This window comes from Erythranthe guttata, chromosome 3 (genome assembly GCF_056151865.1).
Source record: "Erythranthe guttata isolate IM_541 chromosome 3, IM_541, whole genome shotgun sequence".
NCBI lineage: Eukaryota > Viridiplantae > Streptophyta > Magnoliopsida > Lamiales > Phrymaceae > Erythranthe > Erythranthe guttata.
The window spans coordinates 3,773,361-3,796,223 of NC_142535.1; the positions used below are offsets into that span (position 1 = coordinate 3,773,361).

At 41.2% G+C, this 22,863-nt stretch overlaps 1 protein-coding gene and 2 long non-coding RNA genes across 3 annotated transcripts; 2 read left to right on the forward strand and 1 right to left on the reverse strand.

Annotated features, from left to right (window-relative positions):
• Positions 1–1,141: 1,141 nt before the first annotated feature.
• On the reverse strand, positions 1,142–3,535 carry LOC148771561 (uncharacterized). Its single transcript, XM_088815115.1, has 3 exons — positions 2,692–3,535; positions 2,017–2,645; positions 1,142–1,927 (listed from the first exon to the last, which is right to left on the reverse strand). Exons 1-3 carry the CDS (start codon positions 3,533–3,535, stop codon positions 1,142–1,144), a joined length of 2,259 nt encoding a protein of 752 aa, XP_088671241.1.
• Positions 3,536–9,515: 5,980 nt separating this feature from the next.
• On the forward strand, positions 9,516–11,937 carry LOC148771562 (uncharacterized). The gene is made up of 2 exons (XR_016030221.1): positions 9,516–10,126; positions 10,689–11,937. It is a non-coding gene; the product is annotated as an uncharacterized LOC148771562 (long non-coding RNA).
• A 4,249-nt stretch (positions 11,938–16,186) lies between these two features.
• On the forward strand, positions 16,187–18,608 carry LOC148771563 (uncharacterized). The gene is made up of 2 exons (XR_016030222.1): positions 16,187–16,797; positions 17,360–18,608. It is a non-coding gene; the product is annotated as an uncharacterized LOC148771563 (long non-coding RNA).
• Positions 18,609–22,863: the final 4,255 nt, after the last annotated feature.

A 22,863-nucleotide genomic window follows, 5' to 3' on the forward strand; every position in this document is an offset into this window, starting at 1 on the left:
TATTTAAAGTTTTCATTGTGGCGTTAACTCGCGTGTTTTACTGTGGCGTTAGCTCGCGTGTTTCATTGTGGCGTTAACTCGCGTATTTCATTGTGGCGTTAACTCGCGTGTTTTATTGTGGCGTTAACTCGCGTGTTTTACTGTGGCGTTAACTCGCGTGTTTCATTGTGGCGTTAACTCGCGTGTTTTACTGTGGCGTTAACTCGCGTGTTTTATTGTGGCGTTAACTCGCGTGTTTTACTGAGGCGTTAACTCGCGTGTTTCATTGTGGCGTTAACTCGCGTGTTTCATTGTGGCGTTAACTCGCGTGTTTCACTGTGGCGTTAACTCGCGTGTTTCATTGTGGCGTTAACTCGCGTGTTTCATTGTGGCGTTAACTCGCGTGTTTTATTGTGGCGTTAACTCGCGTGTTTCATTGTGGCGTTAACTCGCGTGTTTTACTGTGGCGTTAACTCGCGTGTTTTATTGTGGCGTTAACTCGCGTGTTTTACTGAGGCGTTAACTCGCGTGTTTCATTGTGGCGTTAACTCGCGTGTTTCATTGTGGCGTTAACTCGCGTGTTTCATGGTGGCGTTAACTCGCGTGTTTCATTGTGGCGTTAACTCGCGTGTTTCACTGTGGCGTTAACTCGCGTGTTTTATTGTGGCGTTAACTCGCGTGTTTTATTGTGGCGTTAAATCGCGTGTTTCACTGTGGCGTTAACTCGCGTGTTTCATTGTGGCGTTAACTCGCGTGTTTTACTGTGGCGTTAACTCGCGTGTTTCATTGTGGCGTTAACTCGCGTGTTTCACTGTGGCGTTAACTCGCGTGTTTCATTGTGGCGTTAACTCGCGTGTTTCATTGTGGCGTTAATTCGCGTATTCGTACGCAAAATATTAAGATTGGGTACTAAGTTAAAATATAGGAGTGGTACAAGATTGAGCTGATGGATAAGCTTAAGGAATAAACACTACCGAAGATCAGTAGGGATATTGACAGACTAAGTCTGAAGCCCAAAACGACACAGACATAAAAGCGAATAAAGACATTTCAAGCATATGGAAAAACGGAGAAATTGTTAAGGAAATAAAGAGAGTAATGTTTAAGAAATACATATTCAAAATACAAAACATAAAAAATGGTTAAGTTTTTTTTTGGGTCTTCACTTCGGAACTGCTGCATCTGCTTCACTCCGATTCTCCGCATCCGGAGGGGTTGGCGAAACGGGGCTTGGCTGTGCCTCTCCGGAACTAACCACCATTCCAAGGGCTCCAATGTCCCCGACAAAGTCCGTAATGGCTCCTTGACGGGTAAACTCTTCAACAAGGCCCTGGTAAACCGGCCTCCACCATTCCAAGTTGGGGTCCTCATTAACGTCCCCCTCAAAACCCGGGATCACGTCATCGGGAAGGTCTTCGGCTAGTTCACTTTCCACCAACGGGAATTCGATGCCAGCACCACATAACCTCTTTCGAACGGCTGCAACCGCCGAGGAGAAGAAGAAACGAGCCAACCCTGAGGCTTCTCGGGTGAAAGTAGTCGAACGCCACAACCGGTGAAAGAAGCGACGAACGAACTCCTCAATAAAACGGAGACCCTCGGGCGACCCCGGGAATAGCCTTTGCCCTTCTTTCACCCCCTCGGCGAAATTAGTAGAGGCCTGCACTCCGGCTGCATACAGCTCGTTGGAAAGCCCTTTGGCTTTTTCTTCTAGGCTGGTGACATGAGAACCCAGAGAGTCCTTCTCCGCCTGTAAGATCTTCTCTCTCTCCTGCAGCCTCTTCACCTCGGCAAACAGCCCTTCCTTCGACGATTCAGACATCGCCAAACTCTCCTTCAGGCCCCGAACTTCTTTTCGAAGTTGAGTCACCTCCTTCTTTTGGTTATCGTATGCCTCACGCGAGACATCATCCCATCCCAAAGGACCCGAGAAAGCGATGGCGAATTGCTGCATGTACAAGGAGTTCAAACAAGGTTAGCCTTGAATAAAAAATATGAAATTAAGGAATTGGTCTGCATGACCGAGATCAGACAAACCTGTGTAATGTTGTGAAGAAGTAGCTCAAGTCGGTCGCCTTTACTCATCTGCCCGAAATGGGCAACGTCGGTGGGGAAGGCCAGGGACCGACATGCAGCAATGGCATTCTCTGCGTTTTGACAGAGATGAAGTCCGAAACCAGCCGGTAAAGATGACCCAGCCGCCCCAAGAGCCAACTCAGACCTCCGTTTCTTCGGAGCAGGTTCTCTCTCTACCACCTCTTCGGTTGAGGAAGGAGGCGGTGACGAGGCGAGAACTATTGCGGAGGATCGTTTAGAAGGTTCAGAATCCTCAGTTCGCGAGGGAGGTCCACCGCGGGCGCGAGGAGGAGCGGCGTTTTTCTTCGATGGCCTGGGCCTTAGAGCCCCTTCTTCCGAAGATCTCTTCTCGGATTCAGCGATTAGAGGGCGCTGAAACTCGGACGCTTCGAACCCAGGTTCCGGCTCGGAAGGACGGGTAGCCGGCTTGTCACCTCGGAACATCCTCTTCATCCTTAGATCTACGCACCAAAACAAACGGGCAAGGGGAGATACGCGGGTGAGATATAAGACATATAAGTACATAGCTAGCGAAACAACAAAAAACAGACCGACCGAAGTAAGACAGTGAGTCGAAGTAATAATTAGTGCTATAACCAAACCCACCTAAGTCTTCCCGAGTTAGAGAATACGTGCCGTTGTCGTGAAAACGGAAGTGGCGAAGCATCGGCGGAAAGCTGGTGAGGCTATCCGGGACGCCGTGGCTCGGTTGAAAGTGGGATATCATTTTTAATACACATTCGTCAACCGCCAAAGGTTTACCCCTTTTCTTTTCAGGCAGGGTGGCGAGCCAAGGACACAAATAAGGCGTGTCAACAGGATTTCTGGCGAAGAAATAGTGACCTTGCCACCCATCGGTTTTATTAGGTGGCATCAGAATCTTAAAACCCGGACGAGCCGAGATAGAGACATGGAAAGGACTCGAATTCTTTAATACCATTACACTCCGGAAGCGAGCTGGCGTGGGAATCACCCCCGACCAGGCGCATAGCATGCGAAATCCGGTCATGATTATTATGGCATGGGGGTGGAATTGGTTAAGGGACACGTTACATAATTGGGCAATCTCGGAAAACCAGGGCGAGATGGGAAAAGACAAACCGAAGTAGAATTGCTCTGAAAACCAAGTACTAAAACCTAAAGGAGGGTTTAGAGGGCGATCATCTCGCGAAGGAAGAATCAATTCGACATCGGTAGGAAGGCCTATGTCGCGAACTAAGTTAGTGAGATCTGTCTCGCTCAAAGTACTAGGTCCCCATTGGTCATCCAAATCTCGTCCTTCAGATAGGGAAGGAGAACCACTCCTCGCAGAAGACGAAATCTCTTTTCTGCCCCTCTTCTTGGGCCGTTCTAAGAGTTTGCCCGAGGGGGAGAAGTAGGGTCCTTCCTCCGACGAGGAAGAAATAGAAAAAGCGGGGTTTTCATCCCCCTCCCCGGAGGGCACTTTTTGGCCGAAAGGATCGGGAGAACGGGCAGACATTATCAATTCGAAGAGTTAAGGCGGGGGTAATAAGAGATGGGGGAAAGAAGTAGTACCTTTGTCGGGGTAGAAAATGGGCACGAAGGATAAGATCTCTGTCTCGGAAAAGCAGGTTCGCCGGAGAAGAAGTAATAAGAGAAGAGAAAGCACGAGGGTGGAAAAAGAAAAAAATCTTAAAAAATGGCAAGGGCCAGGTATTTATAGAAGAAGGGAAAGGAGAAAACTCGATCGTGACCGTCTATTCGGATGGCCAAGATTCAAAGTAAGTCACCCCGAACCCGATGCAAGAGGCGCCGATCGAAATTCCTCAATAATGACCTAGGGAAAAGGGAAGGTCAATCATAACCGTTTCTTCGGGCGGCCAAGATTCAATGAAGAATGCCTCGAATCCGACGCTGAAAGCACTGATTGAAATTTTTCCATGATGACCTAGGGAACTCGAATCGACCACACGGGATGTCAGAATAATTAAATGGAGGAAAAGTGGAAAGGTTGCGTGCACCAACCAGACGTGAACCGAAGTCCGAGCTCGCACCTCGTACTCCGTACTTATAACACGAGGTGAGAAGGAGCAGACTCGTATTATAAATAAGGAGTAGGGGGGAGTAGTTGATATGGGCTCGTTTGACAATTAACAAATAAGCATAAGCCCATTAGGGTAAGCCCAATGCGATAGGCCCATAATGAAGAACCCATGATGACTTAGTTCGGTACTATGACCGAAGTCGTCGTATGGCGCGAACCTCGGAACCTCGTGGGAGTACCTTCACTCGCCAGCCCAATACCAAAACGGGGTAAGGCGAGCCCAGGGCAATACAGGCCCAAGATACATGACTTGGGGGAAAAGAGAAACCCTAAAAAAGGAAAGCCTTGGAGGCCAAGCTCTCCTCATCTATAAATAAGAGAATCAACATACGCACACACACGAGAAAAATATACACTAGTCACTGTTACATTGCATACACGTTTTTCCTCTATTCCGATCACTGACTTGATCGTTGGAGCTTTCCCGCCGGGAACCCCTCCCGGCGTTGCAGGTTTATCCACCGGAGTACTGACGGAACTGGCTTAAGGAAGACGAAGACCTACGGACCAAATTAGGGTATATTTGAAAAAAAAACTAGTGTAAATTACAACAGCCCCTGAGGTAAGGTTTATTTACAAAATATGCCCTCATGTTTTCATAATTACATCCACACTCAAAATTTTGCAGCTTTCTTAAATTAACACCCTTTTGTAGGGGTGGATGTAGGAAAATTACAAACTACAAGGGGCTGAATATAATTTCTAAACACAAAGAGATTTTTTCGTATTTACCTTTTTTTTTTTTGTAATGAAGGAACCCGCAACCAACCATATAGGTGTACTGGGTAAACCTACAGTCTCGTATAATACCTTGCAAACCATACGAGAGACGTAAACCACCTTAGACTAACCATGTGTGACAAACTCAACCTAACGACCGTATAATAGAGATTTTTTTGTATTCAGACTTTACCTCATAGAGATGATTGTAATCTACCCAAAAAACTAATCTAAGCACATCTCCAACAAGATCAAGTATAACTTTTAGCTAAGAGTTATAGAAAATTTTTGTACTAACTATATGTATTAATGGGTGTATGGAAAATATATTTTTCATAAACAATAACATGTCTTGAAATAAAATTTCTATTAGTTTTAACATCTAGACATGTAAATGAATGATGAGAAAGAGAGAAACCGAGATATACACAAGGTCGAGAACGTGGCTCGAGTTTGTGATTGGTATAGGGACGAAGCCAAGGATAACATAGACATCCAAAAACACGAAGTGAAGTGTATTTTGGGTGATGACCAAATAACTTATAATATGTATGGCCTTGCATTTTCGAGAACAGATGTGGGCATACGATTTATAAGATATGCAGCAGTTTGAAATGCATATGACCATAGGTATGGAGGAAGAGATGCTTGATGAAGCAAAGTAAGGCCGGTTTCAACAATGTGGCGTTGTTTTCTTTCTGCGGAACCAACATGTTCGGGGTATAGGGAAGGGAAGTGAGGTGTTGAATACCAAACTTTGCTAAAATATGGGAAAGAGCTGTATATTCACCACCACCATCAGTGTACATGGTTTGAATATGAGTTTAAAAGAAATTTTCGACCAACTTTTTGAATTTTTCAAACACACTATAAACCTCAGATTTTAACTTCAATGGATATATCCAGGTGTATTTAGTGAAGTAATCAACAAAAATAATGTAATATCGAAAATTTCCAATAGAGTTGATCGGACAGGTCCCCAAACATCAGAAATAAATAACTGAAAGGGGTTTTCACAAATAACTAATCAGGTTTCGAAAGATAATTTATGGCTTTTATTACATAGGCAAGAGTTACAAGGATTAATAGAAGGAGAAGCATAGATATTATTGCTAGTATGTATTTTCTTCAGAATAGGTAGAGATGGATGACCGAGATGTTGATGCCACAATTGGGAGGTAAGGGCAAGAGATGCTGAAAGTGGTGGATGGAGAGATTTGGAGGAGGATAATGGTGCCGAGGCACTCGTACAAGTTGTTCCTACTCCGGCCTCGGGCCAACGATACTCTCGTGCTCAAATCCTTTACAAGAAATGATAAGGAAAAAAATCTATAGAGGCATGATTTTGCTTGCAAAATTGAGATACATAAATAAGGTTTTTCTTGATCATAGACGCACACAAAATATTATTTAATGTAAATGAGGTAAATGAAGATTGAAGAGTAGAAGAACCAATATGAGAGATAGAGATTCCATTACCATGCCAATTATAATGTCCTCGTTTCCAACGTATTCCGAGTGCATGGAAAGATTCTGAAGATCAGATGTAATATGATGGGTAGCCCCCGAGTCTAGAACCCAATTGTTGTTGCTTTTGCTTGAGTCCCCGTCAATAGAGTACGCCTGAGGTCGAGTGTATGTAGAAGATGGTCTACCGCGAGAGCGACATGTTTTGGCACTATGGCCTGGTTTGTCACATAATTGACACACAATACGAGATTGACCTTGCCCCTGATGATAATTTGGATTCCAAGAGGGTGAGAGAAATTGAGAACTTGAGTTAAAGTTTGTACCATGAGAATTTCGGCGGTAAGTTGGTGATTGCCGAGATTGAGTGGGGAAAGGAATAGACTGTCTGGAATTGTTATTGAAGTTGTTGTAGTGATTTGGTCTACCTTGAGGCCCCTTAGCTTGATGTTCTTGCCCCATAATTATTTTGTGTTTGAGCAAGTTGGACAGTAACATGTGTGTCACTTTCCTTAGATTGTCCATGATTTTAAATCATCTCTTCACCAAGAAGTTTGTCATAGAGATCTTCAAAAGATATTGGAGAGTCTCGAATGCGAACAACCATAGATAATTACTTAAACTCATCAGTGAGGCCATTTAGAGTGTGTGCCATTATTTCCACATCACCTAGTGAATGGCCAATGATAGCCAGATCATCAACAAGAGTTTTCCTTCTTTCTTGGCGCTCATTAGCATGGACAAAAGTGTGAGCATGCGAGTGTTCGCATAGCTCGTCTCCAATTTGATCCAGACCGCAGCGGAAGTAGTACAATTATTAATAGCAGGACCAATTGTGCTATGAACGGTTGATTGAATTGCTAGTAGTACAAGTCGGTTTTGTCGAAGCCCAAAAAAGTTTTCATGATCAGTAGTTGGTGGACATGGATGAGAGTCAACATAACCCAATAGACCATAACCAAATAGTAGATTGGTCATTTGCGATTTCTAGGATGCGTAATTTCCTCCATCTTTTGCTAGTTTGGAAAGAATTTGCGAAGAAGCATTTAAGGAGATAAGATTGCTACTGAATGGGGAGAGAGTAGCTAATGGGGTGGAAGTGGGATTTTGACAGATTCTTTGACTGGTGAGGATGATTGAGAAGACATGTTGTCGAGGGAGAAAAAGGAAAAAAAAAATTGACATGAGGAGGAAAAGATAGACGGAAAAAATTGAAGAAATATTAGCAAATCATGGAGAGCTTCTGTTCTTAAACAGAGATTGCTCTGGTACCATAAACGAATTGATAATATTGTATTGTATATTTCATTGACTGAACACATTACAATATATAGAGGTTACAACAGTCAATTACTACAATTATGGACAAATAAAAGGAAACAAATCAAACTAAATGAAAGAAATATTACAGGGAATAAAGTTAGGAGTGCCAATGATTCCACCCAGAGTTTGAGCTAATATATGTGCTAACTTTGTGCTTTATCAGACGGAACGCGGAGCAAGACAAAGGGGGAATGTCGGTGGGCGGCGGAGTGGCTGTGGCCTGTGGGTGTAGAGAGATAGAAGAGAACGAGAGTTGAGAGAGAAAAGAGAAACACTATCGGGTTAGATTTAGGTTATTATAAATTAAAACTAAAAGAACAAAATTTGTATTTCAAGTTGCCTACGGGGCTTAACAAATTAAGGTTTAAATTTAGGTTTTCAACTAGGACAAAAAAACACACATGACCTATCCCTATATATTTTCAGAAATAGGGGGTAACAATCATTTACCCTTTATTGTTTTATGAATACTTAGTTATAATAATATTATGGATAATACTATATTATTTGATATGAATGAAATATAAATACTATGATATATATATTTAAGGGGAAATCAGTGAGAACACACAAATACATTAGGGTATATTAGAATGGATCCAACCCATTTTGCATTATTATTAGTGATACCCCTACTTATTAATTAAATCATTAATTAAATTCAGTATATGGCAAAATCATATATGGCTTGCCTAAAGTTATCCCCATTCTCCACTTTTATTTTCTCTGGTCTTTCTATTATTCCCATCTATGTTTTTTTTTTTCACACGTTCTCTCCAACCCCAACCTCCTCCTTCTTGCCACCGCCCTCGTCATCGAAGCTGAAACATGGGAGCTCAAGTTGCAGGCTTTTCGGGATTTGGGTTTTTCAGATGCCGAAACATTGGCAATGTTGGAAGGCGCCTCCATTGTTTACAAAATCAATGGAGATGATAAAGACCATAAAAGAACTTGTGCTTGAAACAGGGAAGTTTAATATGTCTTCAATTGTGGATAACCCAGTGTCTCTTGCGTGTAGTATCGAGAATAATTATACGCCGAGGCTGGAAATTTTGAGGATGCATGAAAGTCGGAGGTTGATTAACTGGTGGCCTCGTCTCTCAACAATTTGCATGTTGCCAGATGTTAAGTTTTTTGAGAAATTTGTTGGCCCCTATTTGAGTGAACTTGGCCAAGCGTACGTCACAAACATTTATTGGCAAAGGATAATTAAACCGTAAAACATCCGCTCTGTTAGAATTATTTCGTGCAAATTAATTATATATTTGTGTCCGATGAATTCCAGATTCAGTTTTAAATACCGGTTTACTGTTTTACGAAGAGTTGCAACAGTTAATGAAACAGTAATAAAAAGACACAAATTTTAAAGTGGTTCGGATACAATTGTACCCTACATCCACGGGGACCTGCAAATGAAATTTACTAATCTTTAGTTTTACGAATACAATAATAGGACTTAATCGAAATGCAAAGACTCCCTCTTTGTCGACGCCGTTCTTGTATACTACGCTGAATTAACAAGCTTCACTTTGCAACACGTCCCTTGATCCGCACGGTTGAAGTTCCTTCAACGCTGAGTCCCTCAGTCGGCGGGTCGACCTCCTCCCGAGATCTTCTGAGTTCTCCTCCCGAAGAACCGATCTTCTTTTCGCGTGAAAGAAGCAAATTGTAACACCCCGTAAATATGTAAGTTGTTTAAGTGTGGGGATAATTGAATTTATTTAGTTGATATGTGTCGATATGGAATTATAATATATCTCGAATTTGATGGGAAGTGTAGAATTGTAATTATCTAAAGTTATGGCATCTATTTGGTAATTAAGAAAACTATTTGGCCCTATAAGGTAATTTGAGAATTTACAAGTGAGATAAGAACCAACGTGTACTTCGTCTATTCTAATTCCTTCTTTGGCAGCCACGTTTCTTCTTCTTCTCTCACCTTCTCACCGTCTCTCTCTTTCTCTCTATCTTCCTCTCTTCTCTCTCTCTCTCTCTATATTGATTCTTGGCTGAAATACCCAATTCATATTATCAGCATAATCGGGGCTGCGTGGATGCTTTAGCAAAGGGTATTAATGATCAGCTCATATGATTAGAAATATTGGGAAGTCGGATTTATAGTGGTGGTGGTCTCCTGCAGCAGTCGCCGGCGGTGGTGGCTGGAATCCGACAAAGAAGACGAGCTGTCCAGAATTTCAATTTCAGAGTTTTGCCTTTTCCGTAAATCAATTAAACGGAGGTCTTAAAGATGGAGCATCGATGATCCGAAGGTACCGTTCGAAACCTTAATAAGTTAGATTTCCAGTGGTGGTGGTTCTTGATTGTCTACATCAGCGGTGGTCATCGGAATTGGCTAGAACTTCAGCTCGCTCGTTGAAACGAAGGGAAGCAAAATCTGCTGCCGCACCTGTTTTCGGAGCCGAAATCGAAGGGTTTCGAATGCGAATTTCGAATCGGTTCCTTCAGGAAACTCGTAGAGGACATCGTAAAATATAAGTAAGTGTTCAATTGTATCGAATTAGAGTATTTAATATACGTGTTTTAGAGGTCGGAATCCGATGACAGTAATCTGCCGGAAACAGGGTAGTTTTGAGTATCTTCTTGCGGGACTGTTTTCGATATATTGGGATCATAATTTGGGCTAGGTGACTTCATGAAACTTGTAGATTAAACTTCCAGGTTTCATTTGATGTATTATTTGGACAATTTGGATAACTCTACAATTTGTTATGATTTTTCAAACGGGCTGTGACAGTAAACGAAATTATCCGAAAATCTGGCAGGTTTATGTATTCATCTTTCGGGGTTGTTATTGACGGGTTATGTTGTTAATTTGGGATTAAAGTCTTCAGTAAACTTGTAGATACAGATGTTACCTTCAACTTTATATATCGTTTAGGTCATTCGGATAAGTACGACGATCGTAGTGATTATTTGAATAGAGTGCCACGAGAAGCAATTCTTAGTATATGTTTAAGAAATTGACCATGTCATATAGTGGATGGTAATATGGCTATATTACTGTTTGGAATCTTATTTAGTTCTAATATTTGCATAGGTGTTGAGCGTAGTAAAGCTCTGACTCAAGGTTTAAGCTTAAAGATGCTTCTATAGCACTTCTATAACACTAGCGTTGGACTCCAGGTGAGAAACTATGACTCCTTATCCGATTTCTTTCCTGCGCTTAATATCTCCTTTGTTTGAACCAAATATATTCTCCATCTTGAATCCTTTGATGCATTGATTATATTTTTCTTGGAATATGATCCTTAATGTTTTGCGAGCATACTCGTTTCCTTGGCTCGAACTTGGAACCTTGATCTTGTTCTTGAAATCTTGAACTTGTCAATTCCCTTGGTTGCTATGTTCACGCTTAATTCCTACACTTGATTCCTTGGCCTGAACATTTTCCTTGAATCGATATTGAATTATATTTATTCTCAAAATCTTGTCTTGAATGCTTTCCGAGAATAAATATTTCGTTGGCTCGAACTTGAATCTCATGTTTATTGAATTCATTGAGATATTGATATACTCGTTCTTGGAATCCGATATTGAACTTATGGCTCTTCTTGACTCTCATATTCACGAATATTCTCTCCTTGGCTTGAACTGAATTCTCGAACATGTTCATTATCCTGAGACTTGATGTTCGATTATCGTGATCATGACTTATCTTGTGAATGAATGACTTGATTCTTGAAATGAATGACTTGATATTCCTAAAAGGAATAATATTGATTCTTGAACCTACTGTCCCCACCCTTGAGGACGCTCTTGGGGGAGCTGGGCCCTAGGACCATTTCGGCAAGACGATCGGGCAGTATTGGGCTGACGATGACTGGTCTCCCGAATGGTACCTCCTGATGGTTCGGACTCACGTTCGTTTGGAGTTAAACGTTCCTGAGCCGGATCGGCACGTTCCGGTCGTGCCTCTTGCTTGTTTCCGACCGAGTGGCCACTCGGGACGGAGTGGAGGGACAAGGATGTGATATGATTTTATTTGTTGGGAGTTACAAGGTTGGAGACCCCACCAAATATTGAACTCAAGCCGTACATGTTACACTCTTGTACATGTTACACTTCTGTTAATGAAATTCTTGTAAAGTCTCTCGTTATATGTTCTGTTCTGTTGATTCTCATCATACTCATGGATCATATGTTTTTCACTAAGTCATTCGGACTTATTCGTTTCTCCTTTCTGATATTAATGCGCAGGTAAAAGAAAGATTTATACCTAAATTTTCATACTAAGAGTTAAAGCTCATGTATGCCTCCGATTAGTCTCGTCGAGAGGTATCTCTATTTATGTTCCGTATAGGAATCCTTTGATCGAGAATTTTGTAATAGAGTAAGTAGTGTCGAAGTCGACTTGTAATAGAATCCCCTTTTGTAAACACGATGGTATAGATATTGGGGGTTTGATGTTTTGATCATCGCAATTTGAGGAGCATATTTGGGGTCATTGAATGTACTGCATGTTGAGTGGTGTTCCGCCACGAGGTACCTGCTACTCGGGGCGGGGCGCTACAGGTGGTATCAGAGCTTTGGTAGCTTTGGGTTGGATGCCCGGGCGATGATGAAAAGGGATCTTTGAGAATTGTAGAGCTATGAATTGAATCTTGGGAAATTGAGAAGATTGATAGTAATCGAGTATTAAAGGCATTGAGATAATTTTTTAGCGTGTAGATAGTGAGGAATAACCCGTAGAAATATCTATCATACACGACCTGAGACGCAGTTTGAGATTCTTGGTTCTTTTGGTTACTTCAATTGACTTCCAATTCTCCCAATTCTCCGACGTTGTTTATCACGAGTGAGGTCCCTAGTCTCACTTGAATTTGGTAATACTCTTTTTGCAGACGTCCCATTCTTTTGAGTACTATATAACTTTACTTCCTTATACGAACCATATTATCTCGTTTTGAGTATTAATTTACGGTGAACCAAATATTCGGGAGTTCTTTTGTTCACTCCTTATCATTCCAATGAATTCAGTTTTGCTTCGTTGGCCTATATTGTCTAATTTCATTTGTTGTTCGTAATCGATTTTTCATATCTCATTTTGATACCTCATAGTCTTAGTTACCAATTTATGAGGTTTCGTACCCCTTCAAATTCCGTATGGTTTGGATTATCTCTTGTTTTGAAGCCCTTTCCTTATTGTGTTACCATCTCCACTTTCTATCCTTTGTAAATATTCTATGGTTTTGGCTTATCTATTTGCCGAGACTTCTTATCCAGTTCACTCCATCCTTAGTGATCCAATTAGTTTGACTACGTCATGACTTTGGACATGTTCTTGTGAGGCTTCTTACTTTATTCTATTACCACCTGCTTTGATCATCTACCTGATTGTGAGGTTTTGTATCTCTTTGAACACTCTATAGTTTCGGCGAATCTATTTGTCGAGACTTTTTGTTTCTTGAATATTGCTTTACTTAATTTATACTACTTCATTTTTCAGTGTTCCAATTTCCTTGAAAATCTCGTGATTTTGTTCAAGTACCTTTGAGGTCCCTATTCTCGTTTGATTTGGCTATACTATTGTTATGATTCTGATATCGGGTCAATCTTTCTACCTATTTTGAGGTTCTTGTTATTTTGGCCTCAAAATTCAATTCTTGTACATGTATTGTTCCATTGTTATTATTGATCACAATGGAAATCCCATATCTCATTTCAAAACTCCTTATCTCATTTCAATACTTCGGCATCTCGGTTACCTATTTTTTTCAGGTATCTGATTCTTTGTATACAATATTGTTTGACTATCTTACTTCCTTCCCATTATTGATCATGAGTGAGGTGTTTGATCTTGTTTGAATGCTTCCATATTCTTGTTACGTTCTTTTTGAGATTCCTCATCTCATTTAATACTTCTTGATTTGGATAGCCTATTCTGTGAGGTTTCTTATTCCTTTGAAACCTTGTGATTCGACTTCTTCATATCGCTTCTTGTTGTTCCCTCTCACTCATAGGTCATTATTATTGATAATTCAAGGTAGAAGTTTGGACTTTTTATGGGTAATGTCGTGTAATGTGACTACGGTTGTATGCATCTATTGTTATATCATCTTATGGATTCGACGATTATCTTACTCGACGGAAAAGGGTTATGTAGTTATCACGACTTAGAAATTGTATAGAGTTTGTTGACTCTTAAGGTATCTTGAGCACTTTGAATTCTTGATTCTAATCGTCAGGGTACAGGGAGCTAAGTGCTATGCAGGGCAAAGTGCTACGATGTGGGAGCCACCTCTTGAACCTGCGGGACAAAGTGCTACCCAACGGGAGCCACCTCTTAATCTTGCATGAGACACCTCTAGAGCCCCTAGTGTCCGATAAGTCAGCTATATCTTAACATTGGATTATCAGTTTTTGCAATTTTATTCGGTTAATATCAAGAGCTAAGTGCTATGTGGAGAAGGTTTCTAGAGTACAACACCTATGTCAATAACACTATAGAGGATTGCACTTTTCTTTGTAAGATGTGAACGAACAACTACAAGAATTCGGCCTCATGATCGACTTGTTATTAATAAGTTTTACCCGTCATGTCGTTTGGTTGAAGTAATTCACCATCGGCATAAATAGACATAATGTGTGTAATGTTTCGGACGTGATTAGAGCATGCTTAATGTCGATGAATGACATTAGACTAGTTGACCTATGTTGAAATAGTAGTGAATTCAATGAATTAAGGCTACTCAAGTCGAATATTCTGAGTCATGACTTCTGTACGGTAAGTATTTATTAGGCATGCGGTTGCGAAACCACCGGAAGATTGTATCAACCGTTGCCATCTTCGATTACTCTTGATTTTAGAAGTAAAGCTCTTTTCCATCAACCGTTGCCTGGTCGACCTACTATTCGAAAACCTTCTCTTTGGGAACTCCATCTATAATTAAGCCCTTCTAGTGTCCCATGTTGATACAATAAGTAAATCAGGCTTGCCCGTCCTCGTTGATTGTAATTGTGGTGCATTCAATTCCACTTTATGTAGACCAATGAGAGGAGAATTTTTGTGGACCGGGAAAGTAGTTGCCTCCTTGTCTCCTGAAGATAATTTAGATCCGAAATCTATCTCTTGTAGCTAACTCACATTATCTCGATATAGATTATGAGTCATCTCGTTCTTATGAAAGCAACTATCTGCAATATGGGACAAAATTTCAGCTTACGAGAAACGTTCTCAAAACTAACTTCTCGTTTGAGTGGATGACTGGAAACATTGAAGGAACCTTGAGAACGTATAACGCAGATTATCGTGATAATTGGGAATCTATCAAGCTGGAATACAAACATTTTCGCAGTAGTTCATGGAATAAAGTGTCAATCAAGCTTGCAATTTCAGACTAGACGAGCGGCGGATAACCAATGATAGCAAATGCAAGGAGTGGTGATTGAAGTTCATAGGGAATGCTACGGTAAAGTTCGACTTATCAAATAAAGATCAAAGCCTACACAAGATTGTCAAAAGAGCTATGCAAATGTGGAACTAGATATATGATTCTAATTGCATCAAATTTTCGAGCGAAACGGAGGAGCAGAAACACGTTCTCTTGAGGAAGGTGACACGGATAACTAGGGAGAGATTTAAAGATTCGAACGATATCAGACCCTTATTAATCCCTTTCATTCCTCTCATCAGACCATTTGTAGCACTCCTAGCTACAACCCTAACTCGATTGTTTCCTCATAGTTGATGTACCTCACAATTCCCATTAATTGGTTGACGAACCGTATCTCGGCCTTCAACTACTAGAATATTATAAATATTCAGCATCTTGCTCAACGGTAAGGCTACATCGAGTATGAGACCGATGAATTGGATATATTTCTAATCAAGTGTCGGATATTAAGGTTCCACAAGCAGACTTCCTATTACTACCTCATATTGTATTTGAAGTAGTGTTTTCGAATTCATTACGATAGTAGTTTGACTCGTTACTTAAGTGAATACCAAGTTTGGGACATATTGATCGTTAAGGAAACAATTTATAATATATTTTAGGTATACCGACTAAGCTAACACCATTTTGATCGATTTTGAATGTTACTCCTTGAAGTGACATGGCTTGAAGATAAATTATCATATGAATAGAAATCGGTTCTTATTGTCGGCACCAACCTTCTATACATACTGGAGACTATACGCACAAGTGATATCTATCATGATAACGAATTCTTCAATCACAAGATTTGAAGGTGTTATGGAGAAACCACCAAGTAGAAGAAGCGAGGATGAGTACGAAGATAATTTTAGGAAATTGTATTTCCATGTTCGAATAATAGTTGAGAATCTGGGGACCGGATTCTATTAAGGAGGGAAGAGTGTAACACCCCGTAAATATGTAAGTTGTTTAAGTGTGGGGATAATTGAATTTATTTAGTTGATATGTGTCGATATGGAATTATAATATATCTCGAATTTGATGGGAAGTGTAGAATTGTAATTATCTAAAGTTATGGCATCTATTTGGTAATTAAGAAAACTATTTGGCCCTATAAGGTAATTTGAGAATTTACAAGTGAGATAAGAACCAACGTGTACTTCGTCTATTCTAATTCCTTCTTTGGCAGCCACGTTTCTTCTTCTTCTCTCACCTTCTCACCGTCTCTCTCTTTCTCTCTATCTTCCTCTCTTCTCTCTCTCTCTCTCTATATTGATTCTTGGCTGAAATACCCAATTCATATTATCAGCATAATCGGGGCTGCGTGGATGCTTTAGCAAAGGGTATTAATGATCAGCTCATATGATTAGAAATATTGGGAAGTCGGATTTATAGTGGTGGTGGTCTCCTGCAGCAGTCGCCGGCGGTGGTGGCTGGAATCCGACAAAGAAGACGAGCTGTCCAGAATTTCAATTTCAGAGTTTTGCCTTTTCCGTAAATCAATTAAACGGAGGTCTTAAAGATGGAGCATCGATGATCCGAAGGTACCGTTCGAAACCTTAATAAGTTAGATTTCCAGTGGTGGTGGTTCTTGATTGTCTACATCAGCGGTGGTCATCGGAATTGGCTAGAACTTCAGCTCGCTCGTTGAAACGAAGGGAAGCAAAATCTGCTGCCGCACCTGTTTTCGGAGCCGAAATCGAAGGGTTTCGAATGCGAATTTCGAATCGGTTCCTTCAGGAAACTCGTAGAGGACATCGTAAAATATAAGTAAGTGTTCAATTGTATCGAATTAGAGTATTTAATATACGTGTTTTAGAGGTCGGAATCCGATGACAGTAATCTGCCGGAAACAGGGTAGTTTTGAGTATCTTCTTGCGGGACTGTTTTCGATATATTGGGATCATAATTTGGGCTAGGTGACTTCATGAAACTTGTAGATTAAACTTCCAGGTTTCATTTGATGTATTATTTGGACAATTTGGATAACTCTACAATTTGTTATGATTTTTCAAACGGGCTGTGACAGTAAACGAAATTATCCGAAAATCTGGCAGGTTTATGTATTCATCTTTCGGGGTTGTTATTGACGGGTTATGTTGTTAATTTGGGATTAAAGTCTTCAGTAAACTTGTAGATACAGATGTTACCTTCAACTTTATATATCGTTTAGGTCATTCGGATAAGTACGACGATCGTAGTGATTATTTGAATAGAGTGCCACGAGAAGCAATTCTTAGTATATGTTTAAGAAATTGACCATGTCATATAGTGGATGGTAATATGGCTATATTACTGTTTGGAATCTTATTTAGTTCTAATATTTGCATAGGTGTTGAGCGTAGTAAAGCTCTGACTCAAGGTTTAAGCTTAAAGATGCTTCTATAGCACTTCTATAACACTAGCGTTGGACTCCAGGTGAGAAACTATGACTCCTTATCCGATTTCTTTCCTGCGCTTAATATCTCCTTTGTTTGAACCAAATATATTCTCCATCTTGAATCCTTTGATGCATTGATTATATTTTTCTTGGAATATGATCCTTAATGTTTTGCGAGCATACTCGTTTCCTTGGCTCGAACTTGGAACCTTGATCTTGTTCTTGAAATCTTGAACTTGTCAATTCCCTTGGTTGCTATGTTCACGCTTAATTCCTACACTTGATTCCTTGGCCTGAACATTTTCCTTGAATCGATATTGAATTATATTTATTCTCAAAATCTTGTCTTGAATGCTTTCCGAGAATAAATATTTCGTTGGCTCGAACTTGAATCTCATGTTTATTGAATTCATTGAGATATTGATATACTCGTTCTTGGAATCCGATATTGAACTTATGGCTCTTCTTGACTCTCATATTCACGAATATTCTCTCCTTGGCTTGAACTGAATTCTCGAACATGTTCATTATCCTGAGACTTGATGTTCGATTATCGTGATCATGACTTATCTTGTGAATGAATGACTTGATTCTTGAAATGAATGACTTGATATTCCTAAAAGGAATAATATTGATTCTTGAACCTACTGTCCCCACCCTTGAGGACGCTCTTGGGGGAGCTGGGCCCTAGGACCATTTCGGCAAGACGATCGGGCAGTATTGGGCTGACGATGACTGGTCTCCCGAATGGTACCTCCTGATGGTTCGGACTCACGTTCGTTTGGAGTTAAACGTTCCTGAGCCGGATCGGCACGTTCCGGTCGTGCCTCTTGCTTGTTTCCGACCGAGTGGCCACTCGGGACGGAGTGGAGGGACAAGGATGTGATATGATTTTATTTGTTGGGAGTTACAAGGTTGGAGACCCCACCAAATATTGAACTCAAGCCGTACATGTTACACTCTTGTACATGTTACACTTCTGTTAATGAAATTCTTGTAAAGTCTCTCGTTATATGTTCTGTTCTGTTGATTCTCATCATACTCATGGATCATATGTTTTTCACTAAGTCATTCGGACTTATTCGTTTCTCCTTTCTGATATTAATGCGCAGGTAAAAGAAAGATTTATACCTAAATTTTCATACTAAGAGTTAAAGCTCATGTATGCCTCCGATTAGTCTCGTCGAGAGGTATCTCTATTTATGTTCCGTATAGGAATCCTTTGATCGAGAATTTTTTAATAGAGTAAGTAGTGTCGAAGTCGACTTGTAATAGAATCCCCTTTTGTAAACACGATGGTATAGATATTGGGGGTTTGATGTTTTGATCATCGCAATTTTGAGGAGCATATTTGGGGTCATTGAATGTACTGCATGTTGAGTGGTGTTCCGCCACGAGGAACCTGCTACTCGGGGCGGGCCGCTACACAAATCTTTTGCTGTGTTTTTCTTCTCGAATAAGATCACAACTCAGGAGCAGCAACGTAAGAGCAGAAAATAGTTTTTCTCTCAAATAAAAGGGACAAATCTTCACACACGTTGATGCTCTTCTTTTTATATATTTCCTTAGAGAATAGTAGAGCCCTACACAAAATTAGAGCCCATTAGGTTAGATTTGATCTCACGTAAGGAAAGAAAGAGTTGTGTAACAAGAAAGGTCTTAGTCAAGAAAATTCCTTGTCAACAAAACACTTAGGCAATTAAATAAATTAATGACAAAATAAGAGTTTAAAGAATTAAGGAAACTTCCCTAGTTTTTATACACGGTTTTCACACACGTGTTGAAAACCCGAAATTAGAATCCTCTCGGATTCTAACAATCTCCCCCTTTGTCATCTATTTATTATAATCAAGTCCTCCCCCTTGATCAAATACCTGACAAAACATTAAACTGCATAATAGAGTAACTGTTAGAACAGTTCAAAACAAAACATCAGTCAAAACAAGGAGAACAGAGTTAAGCCTATCAGACTATTACATGCCCTTGTTCAGAAAACAAATAAAGCAATAATAATAAAAAAAATAAGTCCAGAATATCTTCAGCATCAACGAACAACTCCTCTTCATCATCCGTATTAGCCTCAGCTGTTGCATCATCAACTGTTGGAACAGTTGGAACACCAGCTGGATCAGCAGTTCCAGCAGCTCCAGTAACTCCCCTTGTATGAGCAACTCCCTGATGTGAGGACTCGTTTCCAACTCCCCCTGAAGTGTCTCCCCCTTTCTGAGCAAGGGTAGTAAAATAGTCGAGCTTTGTCTTCACTTCAGCTGCTCGGGTGACAACAGCCTCATATTCCGCCGAGAGGAGAGAAATAAAATCTGAAAGTAAGGGAGCGGTAGCGGAAGAAGCAGCTTGGCAACGGGAAGAAGGGGATGGACGGCACGGCAAGTCATCCACACGGGGCACACGGCGAGAATCGAACTGAGGGTCCACTATCTTCGAAGAGACAGAGAGAGGAAGTGGGAGAGACGGGACTGCGTGCTTCCGATTTCTAACGTAGCCTTGATCACTTAGCAAACGGTAGATCAATGAAGGAAACGAGAGAGAGTAGGCAGTAGACTGAGAGTCGGCTTCGGCCACGATTTCTTCAAAAATGAATTGCGCGAGATCACATGGGATTCCACTGCCAATGTAGTAAAGTAGAAGTCCCCTTCTCCGAGTCAGAGTACCGTGATGAGCAGTGGGGAACCGATTTGTAGTTCCAATGCCAAATAAGAGACGGTACTTCATGGTAAGATCCGTCGTCTTGAGAGGCCATGTGCTCAGCTTGCCTCCAGTAAGGGTGGATATCAGGTCAGAGTCAGCAACTATCAGAGCCACAGTTCCAACTGTTGACAGATCAAAGAGAGATGCAATACGAGTAGGATTGAACTCGTAGACTCGATTAAAAACATACACCCGTTCGTAAAAACAACTTCGACTATCAGAGACTCCATTAGTTAGGTTGGCATAGAAATCATGAACCACTTGACAGACGCCACCGGATTTGATGCGCTCGGAGAAAGAACCGAGAATTAAAAGCATCGACAGCAGTGATAGGCACCACGGGATCCGGTGCAGAGTTATCAGCGGTGGTGCGAGTAGCGGAAGGCGAGGCAGAGTGAGTAGCGCGGCGATGAGAGCGGCGAGGTGGCGGTGGTGCAGGGCCTTGGCCTTGGTGGACTGACGAGAAAGGCGGTGGTGGGGATGAGTCCGGTGCGGTGGTTGACGGCGGCGGCGATGTCGGTTCAACTGGTGATGGAGACGATTGGGAAGTCGGAGAGTGTGGCAGCGGAGAAGAAGGTGGAGAATAGGTGAAGGGTGACGGCGGCGTCACTGGCGGCGACGGAGGTGGAGAAACCCTAGGAGCCACAACAACTGGCAGATTGCCAAAATTTTCAACGGAGGCTGATAACAACTCAAAATATATATATTGATAAAAGGAAATTACAGATAACAGTGATTGAATCGGGAAGCTTAAACACGTGAAAAGCTTCGAGAATCAAGTCCAAACATTCAGCTCAAAACCTAAGAAAACTTAACCTAAAAATCAGCTGGTTTCCCTCAGCTCAACTTTCCCTATTTATACCCAATCTATAACTAGAAAGTGCTACTTAAGATAAAAAACGTGAAAACGCTTCATCAGTCAGCAACTCTTCCTTTTCTTCCTCTATTCTTCGGCCACGTGTCTTGATGGGAGTCGCTACTAATAAAAACGTGATAAGCTTGAAAACGCTAAACAGAAATGCGTTTTAAACTGCGTCTTAGTAATATAGGTGTGGTAAATATAATATTAAATAATCTGCATGTCTTCTTCCCTCTTCGTCTCTTTTCCTTGCATGTCTTCTTCTTCCTCTCTTACTATAATTATGTCTTCTGGAATGAGCTCGTAACAATGCCTTCCCCTAAAATGTCCTTGTCCTCAAGCACAGAAGGTGGGAAAGCGTCGCTGGATGTCCTCGCAATCCTCCCACGTTGAATCTTCGTCTGGAGCGTTGAACCATTTGATCAGCCATTGTGTTACTGCCCGATTGCCCTTCTTCACTAACCTGCGATCAACAACAGAATGTGGTTCGAGTAATATGTGCCTGTGTGCAGTGATTGTAGTAGGTAAGTGTTTTTGGCTGATTAAAGGCCCTTTTTTCTTCTTAAGTTGAGAGACATGAAATGTTGGATGGATCTTGGAATTCTGTGGCAGTTCTAGTGTATAAGCCACCTCCCCAATTCTCTGTAGTAACTTATAAGGTCCAAAAAAACGAGATGATAGCTTGTTATACGTTTGAGTTCGAGCAGATTGCTGCCTATAAGGCTGCAACTTCACAAACACCCAGTCACCAACTTGAAAAGTCCTCTCACTTCTCCTTTTATCTGCCTGCATTTTCATTCTGTTTTGTGCCCTCAATAACTGCTCTCTTATCACTCGGATCGTGGCTTCCCTATGTTGCAAGCTTCTGCCCACCATTTCATTAGAGGCTGCCATGGGAATATAGGGTAAATGAAGAGGAGCCTTCTGACCATACATCACTTCATAAGGGGTAGTTTGCAAGGATGAGTGAAAGGTGGTGTTGTACCACCACTATGCTAAAGGCAGCCATTGTGCCCAGTCTTTAGGTCTCTCTCCACTCATGCACCTTAAGTAACCTTCCAAGCACTTGTTGACTATCTCAGATTGACCATCAGTCTGAGGGTGATAGGCAGTTGAAGTGTGGAGTTGTGCTCCTTGAAGCTTGAAGAATTCCTGCCAAAATTTGCTCATGAAGATAGGGTCTCTATCACTGACTATAGTCTTAGGCATTCCATGTAGTTTGTACACATTCTCCATGAAGAGTTGTGCCACTGAGCTGGCTGTGAATGGGTGCTTTAAGCTCATGAAATGTGCAGCTTTACTTAATCTGTCCACCACCACCAAAATGGTGTCTTTTCCCCCAGAGCTTGGTAAGCCACCAATGAAATCCATGGAGATGTCTTCCCATATCTTTTCAGGGATGGGAAGAGGCTGCAGCAGCCCTGGTGTTGCTACAGTTTCTCCTTTGTTCCTTTGACAAACATCACATTGTTGCACAAAAGTGTGCACATCTTTCTTGAGTCCCTTCCAATAAAAGGTCTGTTTGATCCTTTGTAAAGTGCTGTGGATGCCAGAATGCCCCCCACTGCAGCACCATGAAAGTGGTTCAAAATTTTTTGTCTGAGCTCCACCACCTCTCCTACCACCAATTTCCCTTTTCTCAACAACACTTCTGCATTCCAAGAATAAGATGGTCTGTTGCCTCTGCCTTCTTTCAAATCATCAATAATCTGCTTGAGTCTGAGGTCCGAAGTGTAAGCTCTTCTTATCTCTTCCATAAATGAGCATTGAGGAATTGAAAGTGTGAAGCAACTAGCTTCTGGAACAGTGACCCTAGACAGTCCATCTGCCACTACATTGTCCTTCCCTCTCTTGTATGATACTGAACAATCATACCCTAACAACTTCACTA

Coding starts and splice junctions, on each gene's coding strand:
- LOC148771561 (XM_088815115.1), bottom strand. CDS start 3,535: ATGTCTGCCCGTTCTCCCGATCCTTTCGGCCAAAAAGTGCCCTCCGGG. Junction 2,646..2,691: donor CTTCCGTTTTCACGACAACG/GCACGTATTCTC, acceptor GTTTGGTTATAG/CACTAATTATTACTTCGACT. Junction 1,928..2,016: donor TTCTTCACAACATTACACAG/GTTTGTCTGATC, acceptor TTGTACATGCAG/CAATTCGCCATCGCTTTCTC.